The 27398-nt window shown below is 41.9% G+C and overlaps 1 protein-coding gene across 4 annotated transcripts in view; it reads right to left on the bottom strand.

The window, feature by feature from the left end:
• ARID1B (AT-rich interaction domain 1B) overlaps nt 1–27398 on the bottom strand; it is a 703333-nt gene that overhangs the window by 119318 nt on the left and 556617 nt on the right. For 3 of the 4 annotated variants that reach the window (XM_068231874.1, XM_068231875.1, XM_068231872.1), the window contains one exon: nt 17249–17377. The exons of the other annotated variant lie outside the window; for it this stretch is intronic. In XM_068231874.1, coding sequence (XP_068087975.1) covers nt 17249–17377 — 129 coding nt within the window. The remainder of the gene's footprint in view (nt 1–17248; nt 17378–27398) is intronic. 4 annotated transcript variants of the gene reach the window in all.

Raw genomic sequence — 27398 nt, forward strand, 5'->3', positions numbered from 1 at the left:
GGGCGTTGTCACTGCCTGGATGGCGGTAAGTGAAACTATTTATGGCCAGACATTACTCGGGTCTTATTGTTCCTTTGCCTCTGAAGAAGCTTTCTTAGCGAAACAGCTGTCAGGCATCCCCTCACCCCCACTGTAACCCCGCGTGTCAGCACACCGTGGATTAAAGGAATTTCCATTTGCTTTAACTGTGCCTCTGCCTCCTTTCTCCCTAAATTGCTCTGTTGCTTTACTTGGATCGCACTCGCTCTGGCGGAAAGAGCAGTGGATTTTTCCTATCCTGTTTCCCGGTCATCTGTCTGTCTTGTCTGATACGAACGCTTGCTGTAGGCTCGGTGAGGTAACCGTTAAGCAAGCGCTCGCATTCTCTGTTTCGTGTTTGGGTGGCGGGAGTTAGTTAGACGTGCTTGTCTCTGTTGCGCTTAACGTGCAGAGATCGCGCTGTAAACGCGTTCGCTGTTGCGAATGAGTACGGTGTTCGCGTTTAGTTAGCGTTTGTTATTTTCCTTATCTTCTCATTGTATGAATTGCTGTGCCTTTGCTACTCTCGTGCCCTGTCTTGCTTTAGCCTTGTGTCACCTCTGGCAATCGCCTCTCTCGCGATTGCGTTCCTACTTCGTATCTGCTGTTGTGTGTGCACCGTCGCGGGTTGGCGACTGGATTGGTGCACACACATACATTCTGTCCCTGTGCTCATTATCATTCGCAATCGCTTTCTCTTGCGATTGCGTTCTCACTTCTACGTTTCCTCTGTTGTGTGTCCACCGTCGCAGGTTGGCGACTACATTGGTGCACACACATACATTCCTCCTCTGTGCTTATTCTGTCTTGTGTCACTGTTAGCAATCGCCATCTCTTGCGATTGCCTTCTCAGCTGATTTTCATGGTTGTGTGTTCATCGTCGCTGGGTGGCGACTAGATTGGTGGACACACATACACTCTGTCGCTTTACTCTCTTTCTTTAAGGGCTATCTTGCCCTGCGTTCTTCCCGTCGTACAATTCCTATCTGGCGTCTGTGGCAGGGCAGAGGATCTGTTCATCTGCACTCCATAGCTCCATCTGCCGACAGGAATTACCCTCTACAGGTGCGTTGCACCTTTTGCTGGGTTCTCTCAAATTATACGCTTGTGGAGGATTTCCGCAGTGTCAGCGCACGTCCTGTGCGCTGACCACGGAGGGAATTCCACAATCGTTACACATACGTACGGCTTTTTGTGTGTACACAATAAAACTATTTTCGAAGATAAAAAAAAAATGCAAAAGCGGACAGCTTCTGTGCTTACCATCAGTCAGGCCAATAAGTCCGTCACTCTTTAACATTTGATATTTTAAATGTGCCCTCAAAACTCACTATTTCCATCAAGCTTATGATCCCATTTGTACCCTGGCCAAGTTGTGCTTGTATTAGATAACTAAAAACACACTGCTTCTAGGTATGAATATTGTATACCACCCCACCTCTCCCCCCCCCACACACACACACACACACACAAACGCCTTTAGATTGTAGGCTCGCAAGGGCAGGGCTCTCTCACCCTTTTTCCACGTGGAATTTGTTACACATTTATTCATATTAATTTTATCACTCTAAGGGCTCAGCCACACTACAAGCGCTTTACTGAGCACTTTGTGATTGATTAGCGTTTTCTGAGCGCTTTTTAAAAAACGCTCCCATTCACTTTCATTAAAATTGAAGGTAAAAATCGCATACGATTTTAACCGCGATTTTAATAAAAGTGAATGAGAGCACTACCATAATCAATCACAAGCACTCAGAAAAGCGCTTATAGTGTGGCTGAGCCCTAACTACTAATTCTGTATTTTGTACCAACTCTGTGTTTTGTATAATGGTGGATACCATTGTCTGTATTATTTTATACCCCTTGTTTGAATCTTATGTTGTACAGTGCTATGGAATATGTCGGCGCTTTATAAATCAATAACACTCTAAAAACAAGTCTTACAGGTTTATAGAAGAAGTAGAAAAATACCATTTGATTTTGACCCATCAGTATCAAATATATACTTAAACTGACAATACTTATACAATATAAGACATTTTTTTTTTACATAAAATACTAGTTTGCAGTTGACTGTGCTTGATCAACAAAGGACTAAGCTATTGTGGTGGAGGAAGGGAAGATAGTTCATGGCCAGCAAAATATATAGTGAAAGGATAACAAAATTCTTGAAAACTAAACGTATAAATTCCTTTGCTACAAAAGCGAAATGAAAAACCTGACCTGGCACAACACAGTCATAAGAGTTTTAGATGGCTACAAAATGTGTCCTTGCGTAACCACAAGATTGTCCTGCTCTGCAGAATATAAAAAGGTAAATGGAATAGCAATAGCACTGAGGCACCAAGCTTTATCACATCATTAAACTAGATTTCTGGCCATAATAAAAGAATGTTTAAAACCGCGCAGATAGCTGTCTTCTTAGGTTCATGCCCAAGTGACATTTTGCTGACCAGTGAAGGTCACAAAATAAAAAAAGACTACTTTCAGGATTATAGAGACAAAAAGTTGGCATGTTTTCTAGATTCAAAGTACTTTGGGTAAGTTAAATAATGAAAAAATATTGTTTTGTATTTGGACAAAATCCTACACAGTATTGCGTAATATAGTTACATAGTTATTTTGGTTGAAAAGAGACATACGTCCATCGAGTTCAGCCAGTACATGTGCTATATTTAAAAGGCACCACTGTTCTTTTTATAACAGGGATGTAATACTTTTCTTCAAAAGCTAACACCATATTTTGTTTAGCTGCATTACCCTGTTAAATGTAAAAATTATACCTGTAGACTGCACATTTGCAGTTTTGCATTTTATTTGCATATAGCCATTTGATCAAAATGTGAACATATGCTGTACTCATCCATTTTTAACTTTAAACTTTAACTTCAAACCATAAATAAGACCAAATTGCTCTTAAAGAAATCTTTCTAAGATCTGAATATTTTAGATGATAAGTATACCTGAATATAGCAACTTTGTAGTATGGAATGTGCAGGGGGCTTCATCGATATATCAACGGGATTAGCAATGCAACCACAGAAAAGTCAAGCACTACAGATCAGGTCATTTGGGTGCTAAGAGCCGCAGGTGTCTAATAGACACCAATGTAAATACTGGATAATCAGGCGCCCAGGCGGTGAGTTGGGCACCAAATACACATAGCAGCCAGTTGGCTACTACATAGAGGTTAATCATTTCAGCCAATTGTCTACAAATATACTGCATTAGGTGGCCAACTCACCGCCTGGACTCCCGTTTACAGCAGATAAGAAATAATTGATTCAGTTGATTGTCTATTTGTAGACAATTAGCTACTAGTGGTAGGTATTCTTTAGGCAGCATCCAGTTAAGTAATTGGGTCATGCTGCACCAAAAAAAAAATCATATGGGAAGCCCACAAACCTCAAAGTAAATTGTAACAGTTTTTAGGTCTTCTACTTCAAAATTATTTTTTTTAAAAGGTTATGGTACAAATTGACCAAAAAAACGTTTACTCTTTAATTTTTTACAAACAGAAGGAAAAGGTGTACCTTGACTAAATCAAAAACAAAAAAACAACCATGCTTACTCGTGTAAAGAGGACAGTACAAGGCCCTGCAATATCCCATATATGTGATGATACATGTATCTGTCATTCTAATTTTAAGATAAGATCTTTTCTGGTACTAAGAGTTGGAACCCACAAGAGCGGTTTTGTGAGCATTTCTGGAGCAATTCAAAATGCTAGCTTTGCCAAAACGCTCAGCTAATGTTAATGGATGGGGCAACTTCCACTGGAGCGTTTGCGATTCCTCATTCCGCAAACGCAGGACATGCAGCATTTTGGGAGTGTTAGCGCTTCAATGTAAAGTATATAAACGCTGGCTTAATCACTCATTAAAACCTGCATGGAGCAATTTTGCTAGCGTTTTAACCTTACCACACACGATAACAAAATTAAAATTAATTGAAAGGACCAATCAGACTTTAAAATGCTAATCGCTAATCGCTACACAATCGCTGGCAAATTGATACACTTTGTAAAATCCTAAAACGCTCATGAAACCGCTGACAAACTGCTCATACAAAATGCTAGCGCGTGCGATTAGCGATAGCGTTTTGCAGTGGGTTCCAGGCCTTAGCTGGAGTTTTTTTTATTTGTAATTAGCATATGCTAATTACTACACTAAGGACTTCTTATTCTTGTCAGTTGAAGATGAAGTAAAAAAAGTTAATAATTAAACATAATGAATCATTTAACTGATTAAATAGCTATAGTTTATAGTAGTGGTACAAGGCCAAGTAAAAAGAAACAACTTAAATTAGTTAAAATTATTTTCTTACAATTGTACAGATAGTTGCTAGCAAATTGTAAGGTCCTAAGGAAGATAAGCACTTATGAATAAACTGCCACAAATTGGGCGTACATTTAAAAGGGGCACCTGGTAAAATGGGTGCAAGATGTTCCCGACAGTAAACTATCAGTAAATTTACAGATATTCTACTATCCACATGTCTAATCTAAACCTCACATTTACCTTTAAAACCTCCCCTATCTGTGCCTAAAACTAACCTCCCCTCTACCTACACTTAACAATAATGTTTTCACAGTGGTGCAGCTAAGGAGCTGTGGGCCTTGATGCAAGTTTTACAATGGGGCCCCCCAAGCACTCTATACATAACAATTGATACGGTGCACCAAAACCTGCCAATGACAACTACTGTGTCAGAGGTGCAAAGAGGGAATGGGGAGCAGTTTGATAATAATAACCACTATTCAAAGTATCTATAGAAGTGATAATTATGAGCACAGGACCAATAGAGAGCTAATACTGTAGTTAAGAGAGGGCCCTTCGGGGCCCCTCTGGCCCAAGGGCCCCAATGCGGTCGCAACCTCTGTAACCCCTATTACTACGCCCCTGTGTCCTCACCTACCTAATCCTAATACTAACTAGTAACACCGTAGGCACTTGGCTATGCTGCTCCAACACAATGGTTGGCACCAGCTGTAGCTGAACCCCAGAGCCCAAGTAACTTCCCGGTGCTAGGCTATACTACAGCAAGCACTCACTCTCGATTGCTACCACAGCGCAACAAGATGAAAAGCTAGAGCAGAGTGGCTCTTGGCTATACTGTAGCTGAACACCTATTACTGAAGCCTCACCACTAAAGCTGCATGGCACTTGGCTATATTGTATACTATACATATACTCGGCCGTTAGCTGCACCTAGTCGGAGCTTAAATATGCTATAGCTGAACTACAGCGCCCACATTACAAACTGCACACTGTCATAGCCTCAAATTGCATGGCAGCCTATGGTGGTGCCCAAATCACCACGCAACTATTTTACCTGTTCCACAAATTGGACTTGTTTTATCCTGATCTGCAGTTTAGTCAATGAAAGTGGCTTTCTTAGACCAGTATGATTTCCAGATCTTCCGCAGTGGTAACCTTTCCCCTGCCATCTACTCTATGAAAATTGCATGTGTGTGAGGATGAGTAAAAAGGAGAGTATGAGGAGGACGAGGGGCATGGACTATTCAGAATGAGCTTATAAAGAGTATGGTGCTATTACTGCAATGATTCTAGCATTATTCTCCTGCCACTGTATCCCCACTGTAAGATTTTACACAGTGCTGTGTAACATGCTGGTATTTTTTTTTTATTAATTCTCCCATCAGGCAGTGAAAAGGTGATAATACAGTATTAAGATGTACACTTATTAATGAGTGCAGCTACATTATAGTCAATAGTGTGAATATGCATTGTTTATGGCTGCTTCTAACAAAAGGATTACAAAAAAAACCCTCTAAAACAAAAATTGTGAATAAACTTTAGAAAAATAATGGTATTTTTTTTTATATTTGAATTTAATTATACAGCTTGACCTCAATATTTTTTCATGCACTGAAGCACACATTCATATTAGAGCTTAAAGCCATCATAATTAAATAAACATTTTGGCTATTGTGCAGATGAAAGCTTTTCTACACTTGCAGCATCTTGGAAAATATGAAAAAACTCAGTAAATTTTTTTAATTTCATTAACATCAGAGACAAAAGACAGCAACATACTAATAAGCGATTGTTTAGTATATACACTTGCACACAATTTTAAGATGACGGGACCATTCTTCTTCACAGCATACAAATTTACTTGTGCTTTGGACTTCCTGCTGACCAACTCATAATAAAACTAAACACAAAACCGTTTAAAGCCCAACTGAACACAACATTGAACAATCTAAATTGTAAAAGCAGTCTTTTGAATAAAAACATTGTACACAGGCAATAAGCAGGTAAAATACACATCTCCTGAGTACAACTTGCTTTTTCCCCATTGTTGATTAGCTGGTGACCATGTGATGCCCAAAGTAATAAGGTGTGGGTATGGATAATTAAATGTACCAGCCCTTTCCCAAAGAGTGTATTATTGCTGCTGCCAAAGTCCTCTATTCGACAAATAGTCAAACTTCAAAGTTTAAAGATTCCTCAGCTCTAGCAACCAGCAGAACAACGCTTCCTTCTTTATGTCATCAAACATCAGCTACTCTTGCAAACACCCAGTGCTCATAAACAGTGCAAACCATTACCAGATGCAGTCATAAGTACTCATTAATGCCAGGAATGTGAAGCTAATAGATTTATGTCAATGAAGAAAAGAGCATTAAACAAACACTTACATCGCAGTTCCTGAACAACAGGGACCTGGACAAATATAAATTACCTTGAAGCACTCACAGTGCTAACAGGCAGGTTCTTTAGTCACTCCAACTGGTTTCAGCTGTGTAGCCATCATCAGGGATTCTCAGTCCCAGAAGGCTACGTGACTATCAAATTAGCAAAACAACAGAGACAATACAACATTTCCCAACATTACAGTAAAAAAAAAAAACAGTTGATTGAGGGTGGTGGCAAAGAGCAGTGACTGACAGTGGCAATAGTAAGGGTAAGCATGAAAATAGTTTGCACATTGTTTCTTTAGCTACTGAGTTCTCACTAGAAGATGAGAGAAAAACATCTATCCTACTGGGAGAAGATGAATCCACAGTGACAATCGCTGCACACTATGTCACAGCATGCCACAGACGGAGAGGAGCATAACGGAACTGTAAACCTAAAAATGTCCAAAGACTGCTTAGCCATTGTCCCCCTACCCCACCCCCTCCCATGTCCCCTATTTCCCCTTGCTTTGGCAATACCTGTAATGAATCTTGGTCATGCCAATAAAGCTATCTTTGATTTGATTTGATTTGATTTGTTCTCTGCTCACCTCACAGATATTGATTTTTTTTGCACAAAAGAAGGGATAAGGGGTATGTATTAGTCACTACTATTATTATTATTATTATTATGATTATTTGTAAGGATCCCTCCTGTACCATGTCCTGTCGGTTGCAGAGCTGCAACCGAGCAATTTTGATTTCTCTGCTTGCATTTGGCTGCTTAGTTTTTATTGCATTCACAATAAGTCTCATTGTAATCTGCAATCACTCTGCAGTTCAGAGCAGCTCAGGATGTTGTCATGAATCCACCTTGCAGTTGAGCTGCAGCTAGACAGCTATGGATTTCTTATATGCATGTTGTTGCATAATTTGGCATGCATTTGTAATGAGAGTCCTTTCCATTCACAGTCAGCTTCCAGCCTTCAATCAGCCTAATGGTGGCCATACATGGTACAATTTTTTCATACAATCTTACCATTTCTATGTAGTATAAGGGTAAATTAAGTGAATATACTGAAAGGATCATTTAGGCTGTTCCCTTATATTACATAGAAATGGTAAGATTGTATGAAAAAATTGTACCATGTATGGCCACCATAACACAGGATTGTGTGATTACCATTCAGCTGTGTGGGAATTTGCATGTCTGCTCTCATTGGCTGATGTCCATAAAAAAAGCCTGCTCCTCTTCTCACATCTTGCCTGTCATAGTGTTCAGCTTTGCCTTAGTTGACTGCTGGGTTCCTCGTGTGAAGTTTGAAAATTATTGCATTACCTTGCTTTGCCTGCTTGGATGTTCACTGCACCCGCGGGGCTACAGTAAGTTCTTTCCTATCCTCATAGCTTGGAGACTGCCTTCACCACGTTGGGGACTGGTAGTATTCCTGCAAGTTCTGTTCCTGTAGACGTGACTATAGCAGCGGTTGCTATTAGTTACGCTCCTACTTGTTTGTCTTGTCCGTGCCAGTGTGGATGTTTGCTATCGCTGATTGGCAAGCATTCCGTCTGTCTGTCTCTTGTCAGTCCTTGTTACTCAGTGTGGTGGACAAAAGTTGCTCAGTGCTGCGGTCGCACTGAGCGACCACTGAGTCTTGTTTATTGTGGCGGTTATCGGAAGCTCAGAGCTGCGGTCGCTCTGAGCAATCTTGCTCACTTGTTCATAGCTCTTGGTGTGATCTGTGTAATCTCCTCCACAAGAGCAATCCGCTCTATTACCTAATATCACCCAGCTACATAGTCTTGCTCAGAGCTACGGAGCTAGATTGCGGTATAGTGGCTGAAGGAAAACAGGAGATCTGCCAGGCATTACATTATTATTATTATTATTGTGTTTTCATTTCATATCTCATGTCACTTTTACATAGTGCATTTAGTCATGTCACTAACTGTCCCTCAGAGGGGCTGACCTAATTACTACCATAGTCAGTCATTGTCTTATGGGGAACCAATTAACCTATCTGTATGCTTCTTTAAATTGGGAGAAAACCCACAAAAATACATGGGAATACATAAAAACCTCATGCAAATATTGTCTGATTTTAACTGGGGACCCTTGTACAGCAAGTTGAGAGTTACTAGAGAGTTTCTCAAACACCTTAAAGTGATGCATGTATAAAATGAGGTACACAGTTTGTGTAACCCATAAATTGCGTTTACTGTTCTTTTGTGAAAATACCCCTTTGCTGGCACACTCTACTATAGATGTGTGGTTCACAAGCAGTGGATTTCAAAACTCCACTTTCTGTACAAGAAGCCAGCAAACTGCAAAGACCTGGATGGACTGCAGAGATCTGCTGGATAAATCTAAAGCTGCAGGCAAGCACAACTATAAAACAGATTTTTAAATTTGAAGTTGCAGTGCTAAAATTAAAACTTACAGAAAGCAACATCTGTGCTTTCACAGTTTAACAGCTTCAATTTTGAATCTTGGTGGACTTTAAAATGTTTTACAGGGCGAACACTGAGGGCCTGAGCCCACTAACGCAGTTATGTCTGCTTCTGTCTGCTTTTTAGCATCTCTAACATTGATGTGTAACTGCAAAGCGGACACAACTGCATCAGTGGGCTCAGGCCTTAAACATAAAGAAAGCACAAGAAATGAAGAAAAAAATTAAGAAAGCATCAACTTAAGAACATACCAACCAAAGGATTATGCTTAGAGAAACACCGAAGTGGAAAATAAACTGATGAGATAAACAATTGTATCTATCCTCCTTCTCCTAAAAATTACTTTTTTAGATATCTCACAGTTGTATTTTATATTTAAATCTACTCTTTAAGTTTTTATACTGTGTCACCAGAGCTAAAATCTATGGAGCTGTTTTCTGCCAAGAAAGTGTTTAATGGCGGTAATTGTTAGCTGCCTCACTTGCTGCTGCTATAGTCCGACCAGGTCCCAACTGGACAGAAACGTTCACTTGTGCACCTGATGTTTAACTCTTTCAGGCAGAGAAAGAAAAAAAAAGGAACACAACCTAGTTATAGGTAGAAGGCTGCGCATGCAAAACTATGATGGAAGCTAAAATTTCTCCATAAACCAGTATTGCATTGTTTGGATGCGGGCGTACATTTTAGTCCAGGGGGGGCGGTGTGCGCCACAGCGATTAACCATTCAATTGTACAGTATTGGGTCAGGGATGCGCAGCCTTCTACCTATATTTTGTTTCCACAGTTCTGTAACTACCAGGCTAGCAGCACCCATTGTGCTATCCTGTTTTGCATGGTAAGTAATTAGTTTAGTTTTGCATATGTTTTGCATCTGTCTGATTGCTGAGTGTGTATTTGAGCTATTTAAGCGGTGCATATGAGGTGATGAGTCATTCAGTTGTAGCCCATATTGGTGAGCGCTTGCTTTGTTTTCTGCTGTCTGTATTGAATGTAAGTTACACATTTTAGCATAGCTGCTGCCAGGGTAAAGACATTTGCTTTTAACTTAGGTCAGTTTAGTGTTAGGACATCTGCTCTGGAGATTTACCTCAACGTTGGTGCAGATGTCCAGTATATTATATTTTTGCATGCAAAACTATGATGGAAGCTAAAATTTCTCCATAAACAAGTATTGCATTGTTTGGATGCGGGCGTACATTTTAGTCCAGGGGGGGCGGTGTGCGCCACAGCGATTAACCATTCAATTGTACAGTATTGGGTCAGGGATGCACAGCCTTCTACCTATATTTTGTTTCCACAGTTCTGTAACTACCAGGCTAGCAGCACCCATTGTGCTATCCTGTTTTGCATGGTAAGTAATTAGTTTAGTTTTGCATATGTTTTGCATCTGTCTGATTGCTGAGTGTGTATTTGAGCGATTTAAGGGGTGCATATGAGGTGATGAGTCATTCAGTTGCAGCCTATATTGGTGAGCGCTTGCTTTGTTTTCTGCTGTCTGTATTGAATGTAAGTTACACATTTTAGCATAGCTGCTGCCAGGGTAAAGACATTTGCTTTTAACTTAGGTCAGTTTAGTGTTAGGACATCTGCTCTGGAGATTTACCTCAACGTTGGTGCAGATGTCCAGTATATTATATTTTTGCATGCAAAACTATGATGGAAGCTAAAATTTCTCCATAAACCAGTATTGCATTGTTTGGATGCGGGCGTACATTTTAGTCCAGGGGGGGCGGTGTGCGCCACAGCGATTAACCATTCAATTGTACAGTAGTGGGTCAGGGATGCGCAGCCTTCTACCTATATTTTGTTTCCACAGTTCTGTAACTACCAGGCTAGCAGCACCCATTGTGCTATCCTGTTTTGCATGGTAAGTAATTAGTTTAGTTTTGCATATGTTTTGCATCTGTCTGATTGCTGAGTGTGTATTTGAGCTATTTAAGCGGTGCATATGAGGTGATGAGTCATTCAGTTGCAGCCCATATTGGTGAGCGCTTGCTTTGTTTTCTGCTGTCTGTATTGAATGTAAGTTACACATTTTAGCATAGCTGCTGCCAGGGTAAAGACATTTGCTTTTAACTTAGGTCAGTTTAGTGTTAGGACATCTGCTCTGGAGATTTACCTCAACGTTGGTGCAGATGTCCAGTATATTATATTTTTGCATGCAAAACTATGATGGAAGCTAAAATTTCTCCATAAACCAGTATTGCATTGTTTGGATGCGGGCGTACATTTTAGTCCAGGGGGGGCGGTGTGCGCCACAGCGATTAACCATTCAATTGTACAGTATTGGGTCAGGGATGCGCAGCCTTCTACCTATATTTTGTTTCCACAGTTCTGTAACTACCAGGCTAGCAGCACCCATTGTGCTATCCTGTTTTGCATGGTAAGTAATTAGTTTAGTTTTGCATATGTTTTGCATCTGTCTGATTGCTGAGTGTGTATTTGAGCTATTTAAGAGGTGCATATGAGGTGATGAGTCATTCAGTTGCAGCCCATATTGGTGAGCGCTTGCTTTGTTTTCTGCTGTCTGTATTGAATGTAAGTTACACATTTTAGCATAGCTGCTGCCAGGGTAAAGACATTTGCTTTTAACTTAGGTCAGTTTAGTGTTAGGACATCTGCTCTGGAAATTTACCTCAACGTTGGTGCAGATGTCCAGTATATTATATTTTTGCATGCAAAACTATGATGGAAGCTAAAATTTCTCCATAAACCAGTATTGCATTGTTTGGATGCGGGCGTACATTTTAGTCCAGGGGGGGCGGTGTGTGCCACAGCGATTAACCATTCAATTGTACAGTATTGGGTCAGGGATGTGCAGCCTTCTACCTATATTTTGTTTACACTTTGACCCCCTAGTGCCAATTTGGCATCATTTAAATACCACAGGCTACCTGAACATTGTTTCTAACCATGTCCATCCCTTCATGACCACCATGTACCCATCCTCTGATGGCTACTTCCAGCAGGATAATGCATCATGTCACAATGCTTGAATCATTTCAAACTGGTTTCTTGAACATGACGATGAGTTCACTGTACTAAAATGGCCCCCGCGGTCACCATGAGTTCACTGTACTAAAATGGCCCCCACAGTCACCAGATCTCAACTCAATAGAGCATCTTTGGGATGTGATGGAGTGGGAGCTTCATGCCCTGGATGTGCATCCCACAAATCTCCATCAACTGTAAGATGCTATCCTATCAATATGGGCCAACATTTCTAAAGAATGCTTTCAGCACCTTGTTGAACCAATGCCACGTAGAATTAAGGCAGTTCTGAAGGCGAAAAGGGGCCAAACACCGTATTAGTATGGTGTTCCTAATAATCCTTTAGGTGAGTGTATATATAAGTATTGAGTGCAAGGGGTACCTTCAATGCTTCTTTATTTAGATTGGAGGCTCAGAAGGAGTACATATTATCTTGTTGCTTGTTGAGTTGGGTAATGCGTATAATACTACCAATATTCTATTATCAGCTTCCCGCCTACATCTAACACTAACCTACTAACCCCTCTATCTACACCTAACACTAACCTCCTCTCCCTATCACTTCAATTCTACTACTAACATATTCCATAACACTATCCCCCCAACTGTACATATTGGAGCCTAACACCTTTACTGATAACCGAACCCCGCTACTTTTAGCTGCTCCCCTTTGCTGATGTCTGGAAACTGGATACCACTAGCTGAACCCCACTGCCATTAGCTGCCTGCTTCTGTTGATATTCAGAGCTTACCTACCAATATCTGAACCAAAGTGGCCCTCCCTCAACTACAGTATTAGCTCTTCAATTATGCTGTGTTGGTAATGATCACTTCTATGTATGGTTTGCATAGTAGTAATCATTAACAAACTGTTCCCCTCCTTTGCCTACACCTCTTGTACTGTGGATGTCCTTGGCAGGTTTTGTAGCACCACATAAATAGAATGCTTTGGGGCCCAATGTAAAACTTGCACTGGGGCACAAAGCTCCTTGGTGCGCCACTGCATTCATGCTTGTAATACTTACTGTCTTGGGGGTCACATATTACTGAAGTAGTGAAGAAGGCACAGAAGAGGCTATATTTTCAAGGGTGCTTAAGAAGCTCGAGCCCGGTCGGGCTGGCAAAAACCGCTGCACGCACAGCTTAACTGGGTCCCGTGTGCGATCAGCGCTGTGCAGTGGGACCCAGGTTTCTCTCCCCAGCTGTCTGGCTTGTCATCGGCCACCGGGATCCCCATGTCCCCGCTATTCTGGCAGCGGTGGCGGCGTGACATCACGGGGCGGGACACATTTTTAAAGTGGCTCAAAATGAGGGATCAGAAAGGCTGAACTATTGTATATAGCCCCACTGTATTTATATATTTCTTATGGAGTCTGGGGACCTCCAGTGCTGCCTGCATGCTTTGCATAGAATTGCATAAAATTTGGCTTGTGCTGCTCATCCCTTGGTACATATATATATATATATATATATATATATATATATCTATATATATATATATACATATATAGTTTAGCCTGTCTGATCACCCCATCTGGACCCGATCTGCTGCACAGGGCAGAAGGTCTAGCATGTGTGACTGCCATGGCAGATGAGCTCATTTGAAAGAACAGGATGTTAACAATATAACGATTTGGGTCCCAGCTGCTTCTAAGCTAAGTGCTTCTACATGTTACCGCTTCTTGCCTGGATTTTGACTGCTCTCAGCCTGCCATCTGCACCGATGTCTGCCTGGATTTTGACTGCTCTCAGCCTGCCGTCTGCACCGACCTCTGCCTGGATTTTGACTACTTTCTGCATGCCACCTGCACCGACCTCTGCCTGGATTTTGACTACTCTCTCCTTATTTGTACAGTTTCACATTTTTTTACGTTTATTCATAAATGTAATTAATTCATCAAATTTGTGTTCTAGTCTTTTATTTATATGCAGAATGTCTACCAGGTTTTTATTCTGACATATTTTGGTTAGTTATGACTTAAGAATTGGATGTCTAAAATTCTTGAAAAAAATGTACAGCTTTTGACTTACCGCCAGGGAGGTTAAATGACAAACTGCACAACACGTCCGCATTTAAAAACACAGTTGTTCAAAAGACTTGTACACACATTCAAACTTGCATAATAGTTGGGCAGGTTGATCCACCGGTTGGATCTGGCAAACAACCTGTTATCAGTTGGTTCAACTGCAATCATCTGGTCGTTTCCAGCCATACACACATGCAACTTATCTTCCAGCAGACAAGTTTGGAAGAAAGATGGACAGATTGTTGGTATGTGTGTATGAGCCCTTACACCTCCATTTATCTAAATTATGACTTATACTTAACATTGATCACTGCCTAAGGCTTGTTTCACACAAGCGTTATGGTGTTGTGTTACAATATGCACGCAACTCAAAAACATTTGCAGTGGTCTGCAATATGTTGCATGCAAATGACTGATGTGTACCTTCATTCACTAACATTACTCATATGTTCGTCAATGTTTAAAATTCTAGTAATGCAGTGCAGATTCTGTGTTGTAACGACAAAAACAGTTCAATTGTATCCAACTGAAGAGGTGTGACCAGTGCAAAGACTTTGAATCGCATCCAATTACAGTGTGCTAAAGAGTGTCCATTACAACACAGCACAGTTCCCAACACAGTTGGTGTGAAAGTACCCTAAAAAAGCACAAACTGGAACACAATGTACAAAACACAGAGCTTTAAAGCAAATTAGAACACGTCTGGCAGAAAAAGAAAATTGTTGTTCGAAACCACTTTTTTTTCTATTTTAATTATACACGAGTAATATCAATCCTGCATATATATTATTTACAATTCCATTGGCAAAAAACTGTGATATTGTGTAAAATGGAATTAAAAACAAAATACAATGATTTGTAAATCAGGCAAACCCATGACTAAAAATCGTACAAGCACAACATCACAAATGCTACAACTGAGACATATTAAGTATTCTACAAAAAAATGTATACTCATTTTAAATTTGAAGCCAGCAAGATATTTCAAAAAGTTGGGATAAGGGCATGTTAATCCATGTATTTATGGCAAATAAATACAGTATGTAAATGATAAGCAAACCATTACACATTGATTTTTTTTTGGGGGGGGGGGGGGGGAGTAATGAAATACCACCCTTGTATTTTTTACTGAAACATATGTACATCATAAATCATTTTGTAAAGTGAGGTTATTGAAATGTATCTATTTATCTAGCTATGAATGTCTAAAAGTGCATGTACCCTAAAATAGCAGTTTTTCCCCAACCGCAAAACCAGTACATTTTTGTCCTCTCTCAAGTATGTCCTGCCCTGTAACTTCCCTCTTCTCTCATGAGTAATTAGCTACATAAAGAGCAGGAAGCACTGTGGCTCTTTAGTAATCATTTGCTGCAATCAGCAAACTAAAGCTATGTACCCACATTGCAATTTTTAAACCGATTTTTCCAGCGACCAGGGTTTTTTATGGGCAATGAGGGATTGTTTCTGCGATCTTACAATGTGGGTACACTTAACCTCCTTAGCGGTAACCCCGTGCTGGACACGGGGTAAGCCGCCGGAGGGTGCCGCTCAGGCCCTGCTGGGCCGATTTTCATAATTTTTTTTTTGCTGGACGCTGCGCCACCACGCTGATCACCGCCGGCCCCCGCCCGATCGCCGCTATCTGATGCGGCGCACACCCCCCCCCAGACCCCGTGCGCTGCCTGGCCAATCAGTGCCAGGCAGCGCCGAGGGGTGGTTCGGGACTCCCAATGACGTCCCGACGTTGCTGACGTCGGTGACGTCATCCCGCCCCATCGCCCCGTCTTTGAACGGGATTTCCGGTTCGTAGATCGCCGAAGGCGATCGAAGCGGGCGGGGGGATGCCGCTGAGCAGCGGCTATCATGTAGCGAGCCCTGGGCTCGCTACATGATTTGAAAAAAAAAAAAACTGCTGCGCTGCCCCCTGGCGGAATTTTTCATACCGCCAGGGGGGTTAAGCGAGCAATGTTTTGCAATGCCCGGCTCCCACGCAAAGTGCTGTGATTGTTTGAACTCTCATTTGTGCCCATTGTGTGCCATCATGACATTGCGTGTTCCCACGGGTAGAAAGATGGCTTGTACATCGGGTCACGTCAGTGAGAGTTCCCCGATCCATCTTCCAGTGGGTACCGGCCTTAACACACCCAATATTCATCATGCTGTCAGCATTGACTATGGGCCTGATTCACAAAGCGGTGCTAACAGTTAGCACGCTGGTGAAAAGCCCTTTATCATGCCTAAACTCAGTTTAGGCATGATAAGTTTAGGTGTGATAAGTTTAGGCATGTTAAGTTTAGGTGTGATAAGTTTAGGCATGATAAGTTTAAGCACCAACTGGGTGAGCACCGCAGTGCACAGCTGATCAAAAGTTTTGCGCTAGCAAAGTCTGGTGCACTTCGCATAGAGTTTAATGGCGCTGCTTTGCGTGCGGGACTTTGCAAGCGATCTAAACTTATCTAAACTTAGCATGCCTAAACTTATCATGCCTAAACTTATCACGCCTAAACTTATCACGCCTAAACTGGTTTTCACCAGTGTGGTGCAATGGTTATCACGCCTAAAGTCTCTAACTGGGTTAGCACCGCTTTGTGAATCGAGCCCCTTGTCTGCATATAACACAAATATACAGAATCAAATACAAATTTCAAACATTCTTGTAATGTCTAAACGGAAAATATCTTTTTTTCAACAACAAAAATCACAAAAGTGGAATATCACTAGAATGCTTCTCAATCACAAATATTTTTTTTTTTTACAACAACAGCAGGTGAAATAAATTGTGTAGTTCATGTGAAACATCCGAGCCACAATTGTAGGCAGAAGAGGAAAATAAAACAATACGAGCCATGCAGGACATTTAGCCACTACTGTAAGGAACATGCGGTTACACTATCCATGTTAGTCAAGGGTGAAATTTGCAGGAGATAAGCATTGCAGGTTGCATTACATTTACTGTTAGCAATCAGATTATATTACAGGGAATACATGCCACAAATAGGCATAGAATGAGCAGAGGATCAGTACACACACAAATAAAAAAGAAAGAAAAACAAATGTAAAGCAACGCCACACAAATGAATGGCCATATTCCCAAAGCAAGTCCATTGCTACCTACCCGTACTGATCAGGCTGATGCATCATTGGAACCTGAGAGTTGCCATAGTTGGGATGCTGTGAGGAAAACATGGAGCGTCCGCCAGCCCCAGACTGGCTGGGATAAGCAGGCAACCTAATGTATGGTGGCCTAAAGCAGGACAGAAGAATAAGCTTTGGATATTTACTGTAAGTCAAGAAGCCAATCAAAACCTACCACCCAATACAGCTAACTGTGAAAACCAATCAAAACAATATACAGTATGTCAAATAATAGCATTTTGGACGACAATACTGCAGATGCACTAAGAAATCTCTGAAACAAACTTCATTATTTCTATAGCTCAAGAAAAGTGTGCTAAACTGAAATGATATAGATAACTATAACTGTGAGTTGCATAAAGAATAAAATAAAACAAAATTAAAAATCTTTATAAAAATTAAATAATAAGTTAAAGTGAAATCATGTTCTGCAAGTGATCCATGGTGTCGTGCACACAGACAAAAGTAGTTTGCTGTGTGGATGGGTGATCATGTCATCAACAAAGAGGGTTACAAAGTTTGATCAGCACTTATCAGTTGTAATGCATTGAACACCAGTTCAAAGGAACTATGGGATGTATGCACTAAACTACATTAAAGAGGAGCTGTCAGCCATACATCTCAGAAAAAACACATATAAGTAGATAAATACTTGCTCTACTTACATAACATATGTATTGCCTTGTCCACATTTTTATTTTAGTGATTTTTCGATAGTAAAAAAGTTAAAATCCTTTTTAGGATTTTCCATTTTGACTCCATCTTGAAGCTAATCCTGATATAATTTCCTCCCTTACTCTGTCTGTGCCTTGCTCGCCCTCCTCCCAGTTTTCAGATACTCCCACCCAGCTCTGCAATAGAAAGTGCATTGTCATTGTGTGACTGCAGAGTTGCTTTCAGCTTCTCAGCATGAGAAATATTGGCCAAGCAGAGAGGAACAGAGGTGTGGGAGGAGAAAACAGGAGGGAAAGAGGCTTCAGCCTGTCAGGCTGCATTAGCTATGTCTGAGGGGAAAGTAAAGAAGAAAAAGAGAAAACCCAGCATACCCTGCAACTTCCTTTGTGCGGCAGATGTACCAAATAACAGCCAGGGAAACTGGGGAATGATCATTTATGGAGAAGGAAAGTAAGAGTGATTTTTAACTTTTGGATTGCCTGGTTAGCAATCTTATTACTTGTTTACCAGATGAAAATAAAGAATTGATTTTTTTGTTTTAAGCTGGACAGTTACGCTTTAAGCAGAATTACAAGTAAGTAAAGTCTTACACACAAGCAGAGCATTATGCATTGCATGTAATATATTGAATTCTACTCTACTTATTGCGCGGTAAGACTTTACACGGTATTCTACTTAACTTGGTTTAGTGCATACAACTCTATGAACAGTAAATGGAAGAGCAAGTGCAGGATCTCCACTTCCAAAATAAGACGTTTTCTATTAGTCAGCCATGTACAGTATGAACAATTTCACAGAATTACTGCAGAAAGGGTAAGAATAATTGCAAACAATGGTGCCACACAGTCCTTGGTAGTACAGTTCTCTGGTATTCCTACTTCTTTAGCAGACACAGACCACCACCACACCCTGATTGGAAAACAACGCACCCTCTACTAAGACCACCAATTAGGTCTTCATTGCACCTTGGGGTTATTCCCAGGTCACCCCGACCCTCTGGATCAAAATCTGGATCCAGAGGGTCTAGATTTTGATCCCTTCCATGACTTTCAAATTAGATCATACCTCCGAATAAAAAAACTCCCATAGCATAATACTGTTTAATTCTAAAAGTTGTGTAAAAGGTATTGCTATTACACATTCCTTGTTAAAATTGCACATAGAGTATTTCTATGGGCTCTCCTCATATCAGTGACCTCTGGAGGGCTCTCACAATATTCCTAGTACAGTGGTCCTCAAACTACGGCCCGCAGGCCGAATGCGGCCCCCCCAAGGCTTTTTCACTGGCCCCCAAACACAAAATGTATAACTTATAGATGTGGCCCACTGCATCTTTAAATATCCTCGGCCCGCATATAGAATATCAGTGCTGACACCACCCATCCACAAACTACAGCGAGCAGCCATTTGCTGGCTTCCAATTTTCAGCAAGCAATGGGCAGCGCTCACAGGCTGCAAGTGAAATGAAAGCTCCAGAGATATGCTCAGCCCCTTGAGGCTAAATACACACCTTGAATACAAATCAAATGCAAATTATGTGCTAACACTAATCTAAATTCTAAAATTTGAATGCAAGCTGACACCCATGAAGGCAGCTAGCCTGAAGTATACTTCGAAGTGACATGTGACATGATGTGCCTAGCACACAAATAACTATGCTGTGTTCCTTTTTTTTTTCTTTCTTTGTCTGAAAGAGTTAAATATCAGGTATGTAAGTGGCTAACTCAGTCCTGACTCAGACAGGAAGTGACTAGTGTGTGATCCTCACTGATAAGAAATTCCCTTTTTATCTCTTTTTTGCTCTCAGAAGCCATTTTCTGCTAGGAAATTGTTTTATAGTTGGAATTTCTTATCATTGAGGGTCACATTGTAGTCACTTCCCGTCTGAGTCAGGACTGAGTCAGCCACTTACATACCTGATATTTAACACTTTCAGTCAGAGAAAGAAAAAAAAGGAACACAGCATAGTTATTTGTGTGCTAGGCACTGTACATACACATGTCTATCTCATCATGTCACATGTCAGTTCGGGTATCCTTCAACACATACAGTGATATACCAGTTTAAATAAAGAAAACCATGCAGTGATAAAAGTACGTGTTTGGGGTGTTTGGGGTAATTTCTTCTGCTGCAAACACATTTACAAGCAAACAATAGCTGAGCACAAAAAATAATCTGTCAACTAGTTCTGCCCAGTGGTGGGCCGAAATTTCACATCAAAATTCGCAATTACACATTGTAATATTTCATAATTTTGCTATATTTATTGCGTAATTTTCATGAAATTTCTCATAATTGTATGCCAACTTTAGTGGTTAATAGCAAAGCCCCCATACACGCTATTGACACCAAAATTGCTACATATGTTAAGGAGAATTAAAAAAAAGAATTTTTCAAAAAGACCTTGTAGTTTTTAAGAATATCTATTTTAAAAATGCAAATAAAAATGTTTTTTAAATTGTTATTTTAATAAATATGGCAGCCTCCATATGTCTCTCACTTCTTTCCTTTTAGTGCAGAAACATCAGAAGTAAAAGATATAAATATACATGTACATTAACCACTTCCCGACCGCCTAACGCACAGCGGCGGCCGGGAAGTGGAGCCCTGAAGGACCGGCTCACCCACAGAGGCGGCGGTCCTTCTAAGGGCATGGGCGGAGCGATCGCGTCATCCGTGACGCGATCCTCCACCGGCGCCTGTCACCGCTCGCCCGCCGCAACATCCCGCCGGCTATACGGAAGCGCCGGCGAGATGTTAACCCCGCGATCGCCGCATACAAAGTGTATAATACACTTTGTAATGTTTACAAAGTGTATTATACAGGCTGCCTCCTGCCCTGGTGGTCCCAGTGTCCGAGGGACCACCAGGGCAGGCTGCAGCCACCCTAGTTTGCACCAAGCACACTGATTTCTCCCCCCCCCCTGCCCCAGATCGCCCACAGCACCCATCAGACCCCCCCCCCCTGCCCACCCCCCAGACTCCTGTTTGCACCCAATCACCCCCCTAATCACCCATCAATCACTCCCTGTCACTATCTGTCAACGCTATTTTTTTTTATCCCCCCCCCCTGCTCCCTGCCCCCTCCTGATCACCCCCACCCCTCAGATTCTCCCCAGACCCCCCCCCCAGACCACCCCCCCCCTGTTTACTGTATGCATCTATCCCCCTGATCACCTGTCAATCACCTGTCAATCACCCGTCAATCACCCGTCAATCACCCGTCAATCACCCCCTGTCACTGCCACCCATCAATCAGCCCCTAACCTGTCCCTTGCGGGCAATCTGATCACCCCCCCCACACCAATAGATCGCCCACAGATCCGACATCAGATCACCTCCCAAATCCATTGTTTACATCTATTCTCTCCTCTAAACACCCACTAATTACCCATCAATCACCCATCAATCACCCCCTATCATCACCTGTCACTTTTACCTATCAGATCAGACCCTAATCTGCCCCTTGCGGGCACCCAATCACCCGCCCACACGCTCAGATTGCCCTCTGACCCCCCCTTATCAATTCACCAGTGCATTAATTACATCTGTTCTTCCCTGTAATAACCCACTGATCACCTGTCAATCACCTGCCAATCACCTATCACCCATCAATCACCCCCTGTCACCCCCTGTCACTGCCACCCATCAATCAGCCCCTAACCTGCCCCTTGCGGGCAATCTGATCACCCACCCACACCATTAGATCGCCTGCAAACCCGCCGTCAGATTACCTCCCAAATGCATCTGTTATCTTCTCTAAACACCCACTAATTACCCATCAATCACCCATCAATCACCCCCTATCACCACCTGTCACTTTTACCTATCAGATCAGACCCTAATCTGCCCCTTGCGGGCACCCAATCACCCGCCTACACGCTCAGATTGCCCTCAGACCCCCCCTTATCAATTCGCCAGTGCATTAATTACATCAGCACGGTACGTAGTGGGCAGCACGGTGGCGTAGTGGGCAGCACGGTGGCGTAGTGGTTAGCTCTCTCGCCTTGCAGCGCTGGGTCCCTGGTTCGAATCCCAGCCAGGGCACTATCTGCAAAGAGTTTGTATGTTCTCTCCGTGTCTGCGTGGGTTTCCTCCGGGCACTCCGGTTTCCTCCCACATTCCAAAAACATACGGATAAGTTAATTGGCTGCCCCTAAAAATTGGCCCTAGACTACAGTACTTACACTACATAATATAGACATATGGCAATGGTAGGGATTAGATTGTGAGCTCCTTTGAGGGACAGTTAGTGACAAGATATATATATATATACACTGTACAGCGCTGCGTAATATGTTGGCGCTATATAAATACTAAATAATAATAATAAAATAATAATCTGTCCTTCCCTGTAATAACCCACTGATCACCTGTCAATCACCTGCCAATCACCTATCACCCATCAATCACCCCCTGTCACTGCCACCCAACAATCAGCCCCTAACCTGCCCCTTGCGGGCAATCTGATCACCCACCCACACCAATAGATCGCCCGCAGATCCGACATCAGATCACCACCCAAGCGCAGCGTTTACATCTATTCTCTCCTCTAAACACCCACTAATTACCCATCAATCACCCCCTATCACCACCTGTCACTGTTACCCATCAGATCAGACCCTAATCTGCCCCTTGCGGGCACCCAATCACCCGCCTACACGCTCAGATTGCCCTCAGACCCCCCCTTATCAATTCGCCAGTGCAATATTTACATCTGTCCTTCCCTGTAATAACCCACTGATCACCTGTCAATCACCTGTTCTTCCCTGTAATAACCCACTGATCACCTGTCAATCACCTGCCAATCACCTATCACCCATCAATCACCCCCTGTCACCTGTCAATCACCTGCCAATCACCTATCACCCATCAATCACCCCCTGTCACTGCCACCCATCAATCACCCCCTGTCACTGCCACCCATCAATCACCCGCTGTCACTGCCACCCATCAATCAGCCCCTAACCTGCCCCTTGCGGGCAAACTGATCACCCACCCACACCAATAGATCGCCTGCAGATCCGACATCAGATCACCACCCAAGCGCAGTGTTTCCATCTATTCTCTACCCTAAACACCCACTAATTACCCATCAATCACCCCCTGTCACTGCTACCTATCAGATTAGACCCCTATCTGCCCCTAGGGCACTCAATCACCCGCCCACACCCTCAGAATGCCCTCAGACCCCAGCCCTGATCACCTCGCCAGTGCATTGCTTGCATCTATTCCCCCCTCTAATCACACCCTGAGACACCCATCAATCACCTCCTGTCACCCCCCTAGCACTCCTATCCATCAGATCAGGCCCAATACAACCTGTCATCTAAAAGGCCACCCTGCTTATGACCGGTTCCACAAAATTCGCCCCCTCATAGACCACCTGTCATCAAAATTTGCAGATGCTTATACCCCTGAACAGTCATTTTGAGACATTTGGTTTCCAGACTACTCACGGTTTTGGGCCTGTAAAATGCCAGGGCGGTATAGGAACCCCACAAGTGACCCCATTTTAGAAAAAAAGACACCCCAAGGTATTTTGTTAGGTGTATGACGAGTTCATAGAAGAATTTATTTTTTGTCAAAAGTTAGCGGAAATTAATTTTTATTGGTTTTTTTTCACAAAGTGTCATTTTTCACTAACTTGTGACAAAAAATAAAATCTTCTATGAACTCGCCATACACCTAACGGAATACCTTGGGGTGTCTTCTTTCTAAAATGGGGTCACTTGTGGGGTTCCTATACTGTCCTGGCATTTTAGGGGCCCTAAACCGCGAGGAGTAGTCTAGAAAACAAATATAGTTGCACAGTTATTTTGGCTGAAAAAAGACATACGTCCATCGAGTTCAACCAGTACAAAGTACAACTCCAGCCCGTCCCCCACATACCCCTGTTGATCCAGAGGAAGGCGAAAAAAAAACCCACCAGGCATGGTCCAATTAGCCCCAAATGGGAAAAATTCCTTCCTGACTCCAGATGGCAATCAGATAAAATCCCTGGATCAACATCATTAGGCATAACCTAGTAATTGTAGCCATGGATGTCTTTCAACGCAAGGAAAGCATCTAAGCCCCCTTTAAATGCAGGTATAGAGTTTGCCATAACGACTTCCTGTGGCAATGCATTCCACATCTTAACCACTCTTACTGTAAAGAACCCTTTCCTAAATAAATGGCTAAAACATTTTTCCTCCATGCGCAGCTCATGTCCTCTAGTCCTTTGAGAAGGCCTAGGGACAAAAAGCTCATCCGCCAAGCTATTATATTGCCCTCTAATGTATTTATACATGTTAATTAGATCTCCTCTAAGGCGTCTTTTCTCTAGACTAAAGAAAACCAGTTTATCTAACCTTTCTTGGTAAGCGAGACCTTCCATCCCACGTATCAATTTTGTAGCTCGTCTCTGCACCTGCTCTAAAACTGCAATATCTTTTTTGTAATGTGGTGCCCAGAACTGAATTCCATATTCCAGATGTGGCCTTACTAGAGAGTTAAACAGGGGCAATATTATGCTAGCATCTCGAGTTTTTATTTCCCTTTTAATGCATCCCAAAATTTTGTTCGCTTTAGCTGCAGCGGCTTGGCATTGAGTACGATTATTTAACTTGTTGTCGATGAGTACTCCTAAGTCCTTCTCCAAGTTTGATGTTCCCAACTGTATCCCATTTATTTTGTATGGTGCTAGACCATTGGTACGATCAAAATGCATGACTTTACATTTGTCAACATTGAATTTCATCTGCCATGTATGTGCCCATATAGCCATCCTATCCAGATCCTGTTGCAAATGCTTCAAAATGATCTGTGAATAGGACGTTGGGCCCCTTAGCGCACCTAGGCTACAAAAAAGTGTCACACATGTGGTACCGCCGTACTCAGGAAAAGTAGTATAATGTGTTTTGGGGTGTATTTTTACACATACCCATGCTGGGTGGGAGAAATTTCTATGTAAATGGACAATTGTGTGTAAAAAAATCAAACAATTGTCATTTACAGAGATATTTCTCCCACTTAGCATGGGTATGTGTAAAAATACACCCCAAAATGCATTATACTACTTCTCCTGAGTACGGCGGTACCACATGTGTGGCACTTTTTTACACCCTAAGTACGCTAAGGGGCCCAAAGTCCAATGAGTACCTTTAGGATTTCACAGGTCATTTTGCGACATTTGGTTTCAAGACTACTCCTCACGGTTTAGGGCCCCTAAAATGCCAGGGCAGTATAGGAACCCCACAAATGACCCCATTCTAGAAAGAAGACACTCAAAGGTATTCCGTACGGAGTATGGTGAGTTCATAGAAGATTTTATTTTTTGTCACAAGTTAGCGGAAAATGACACTTTGTGAAAAAAAACTATTAAAATCAATTTCCGCTAACTTGTGACAAAAAAATAAAAACTTCTATGAACTCACCATACTCCTAACGGAATACCTTGGGGTGTCTTCTTTCTAAAATGGGGTCATTAGTGGGGTTCCTATACTGCCCTGGCATTTTAGGGGCCCTAAACCGCGAGGAGTAGTCTTGAAACAAAAATGACCTGTGAAATCCTAAAGGTACTCATTGGACTTTGGGCCCCTTAGTGCAGTTAGGGTGCAAAAAAGTGCCACACATGTGGTATCGCCGTACTCGGGAGAAGTAGTATAATGTGTTTTGGGGTGTATTTTTACACATACCCATGCTGGGTGGGAGAAATACCTCTGTAAATGACAATCTTTTGATTTTTTTACACACAATTGTCCATTTACAGAGGTATTTCTCCCACCCAGCATGGGTATGTGTAAAAATACACCCCAAAACACATTGTACTACTTCTCCCGAGTATGGCGATACCACATGTGTGGCACTTTTTTGCACCCTAACTGCGCTAAAGGGCCCAAAGTCCAATGAGTACCTTTAGGATTTCACAGGTCATTTTGAGAAATTTCGTTTCAAGACTACTCCTCACGGTTTAGGGCCCCTAAAATGCCAGGGCAGTATAGGAACCCCACAAATGACCCCATTTTAGAAAGAAGACACCCCAAGGTATTCCGTTAGTAGTATGGCGAGTTCATAGAAGATTTTATTTTTTGTCACAAGTTAGCGGAAATTGATTTTAATTGTGTTTTTTCACAAAGTGTCATTTTCCGCTAACTTTTGACAAAAAATAAAATCTTCTATGAACTCACCATACTCCTAACGGAATACCTTGGGGTGTCTTCTTTCTAAAATGGGGTCATTTGTGGGGTTCCTATACTGCCCTGGCATTTTAGGGGCCCTAAACCGTGAGGAGTAGTCTTGAAACGAAATTTCTCAAAATGACCTGTGAAATCCTAAAGGTACTCATTGGACTTTGGGCCCTTTAGCGCAGTTAGGGTGCAAAAAAGTGCCACACATGTGGTATCGCCGTACTCAGGAGAAGTAGTATAATGTGTTTTGGGGTGTATTTTTACACATACCCATGCTGAGTGGGAGAAATCTCTCTGTAAATGGACAATTGTGTGTTATAAAAATTAACAAATTGTCATTTACAGAGATATTTCTCCCACCCAGCATGGGTATGTGTAAAAATACACCCCAAAACACATTATACTACTTCTCCTGAGTACGGCAATACCACATGTGTGGCACTTTTTTGCAGCCTAACTGCGCTAAGGGGTCCAAAGTCCAATGAGCACCTTTATGCTTTACAGGGGTGCTTACAATTTAGCACCCCCCAAAATGTCAGGACAGTAAACACACCCCACAAATGACCCCATTTTGGAAAGTAGACCCTTCAAGGTATTCAGAGAGGGGCATGGTGAGTCCGTGGCAGATTTCATTTTTTTTTGTCGCAAGTTAGAAATGGAAACTTTTTTTTTTTCTCACAAAGTGTCATTTTCCGCTTACTTGTGACAAAAAATAATATCTTCTATGAACTCACTATGCCTCTCAGTGAATACTTTGGGATGTCTTCTTTCCAAAATGGGGTCATTTGGGGGGTATTTATACTATCCTGGAATTCTAGCCCCTCATGAAACATGACAGGGGGTCAGAAAAGTCAGAGATGCTTGAAAATGGGAAAATTCACTTTTTGCACCATAGTTTGTAAACGCTATAACTTTTACCCAAACCAATAAATATACACTGAATGGGTTTTTTTTAATCAAAAACATGTTTGTCCACATTTTTCGCGCTGCGTGTATACAGAAATTTTACTTTATTTGAAAAATGTCAGCACAGAAAGTTAAAAAAATCTTTTTTTTGCCAAAATTCATGTCTTTTTTGATGAATATAATAAAAAGTAAAAATCGCAGGAGCAATCAAATAGCACCAAAAGAAAGCTTTATTAGTGACAAGAAAAGGAGCCAAAATTCATTTAGGTGGTAGGTTGTATGAGCGAGCAATAAACCGTGAAAACTGCAGTGGTCTGAATGGAAAAAAAGTGGCCGGTCCTTAAGGGGTACAAAGCCCTAGGTCCTCAAGTGGTTAAA

The sequence above is a fragment of the Hyperolius riggenbachi genome, chromosome 4 (genome assembly GCF_040937935.1).
Source record: "Hyperolius riggenbachi isolate aHypRig1 chromosome 4, aHypRig1.pri, whole genome shotgun sequence".
Taxonomy (NCBI): Eukaryota; Metazoa; Chordata; class Amphibia; order Anura; family Hyperoliidae; genus Hyperolius; species Hyperolius riggenbachi.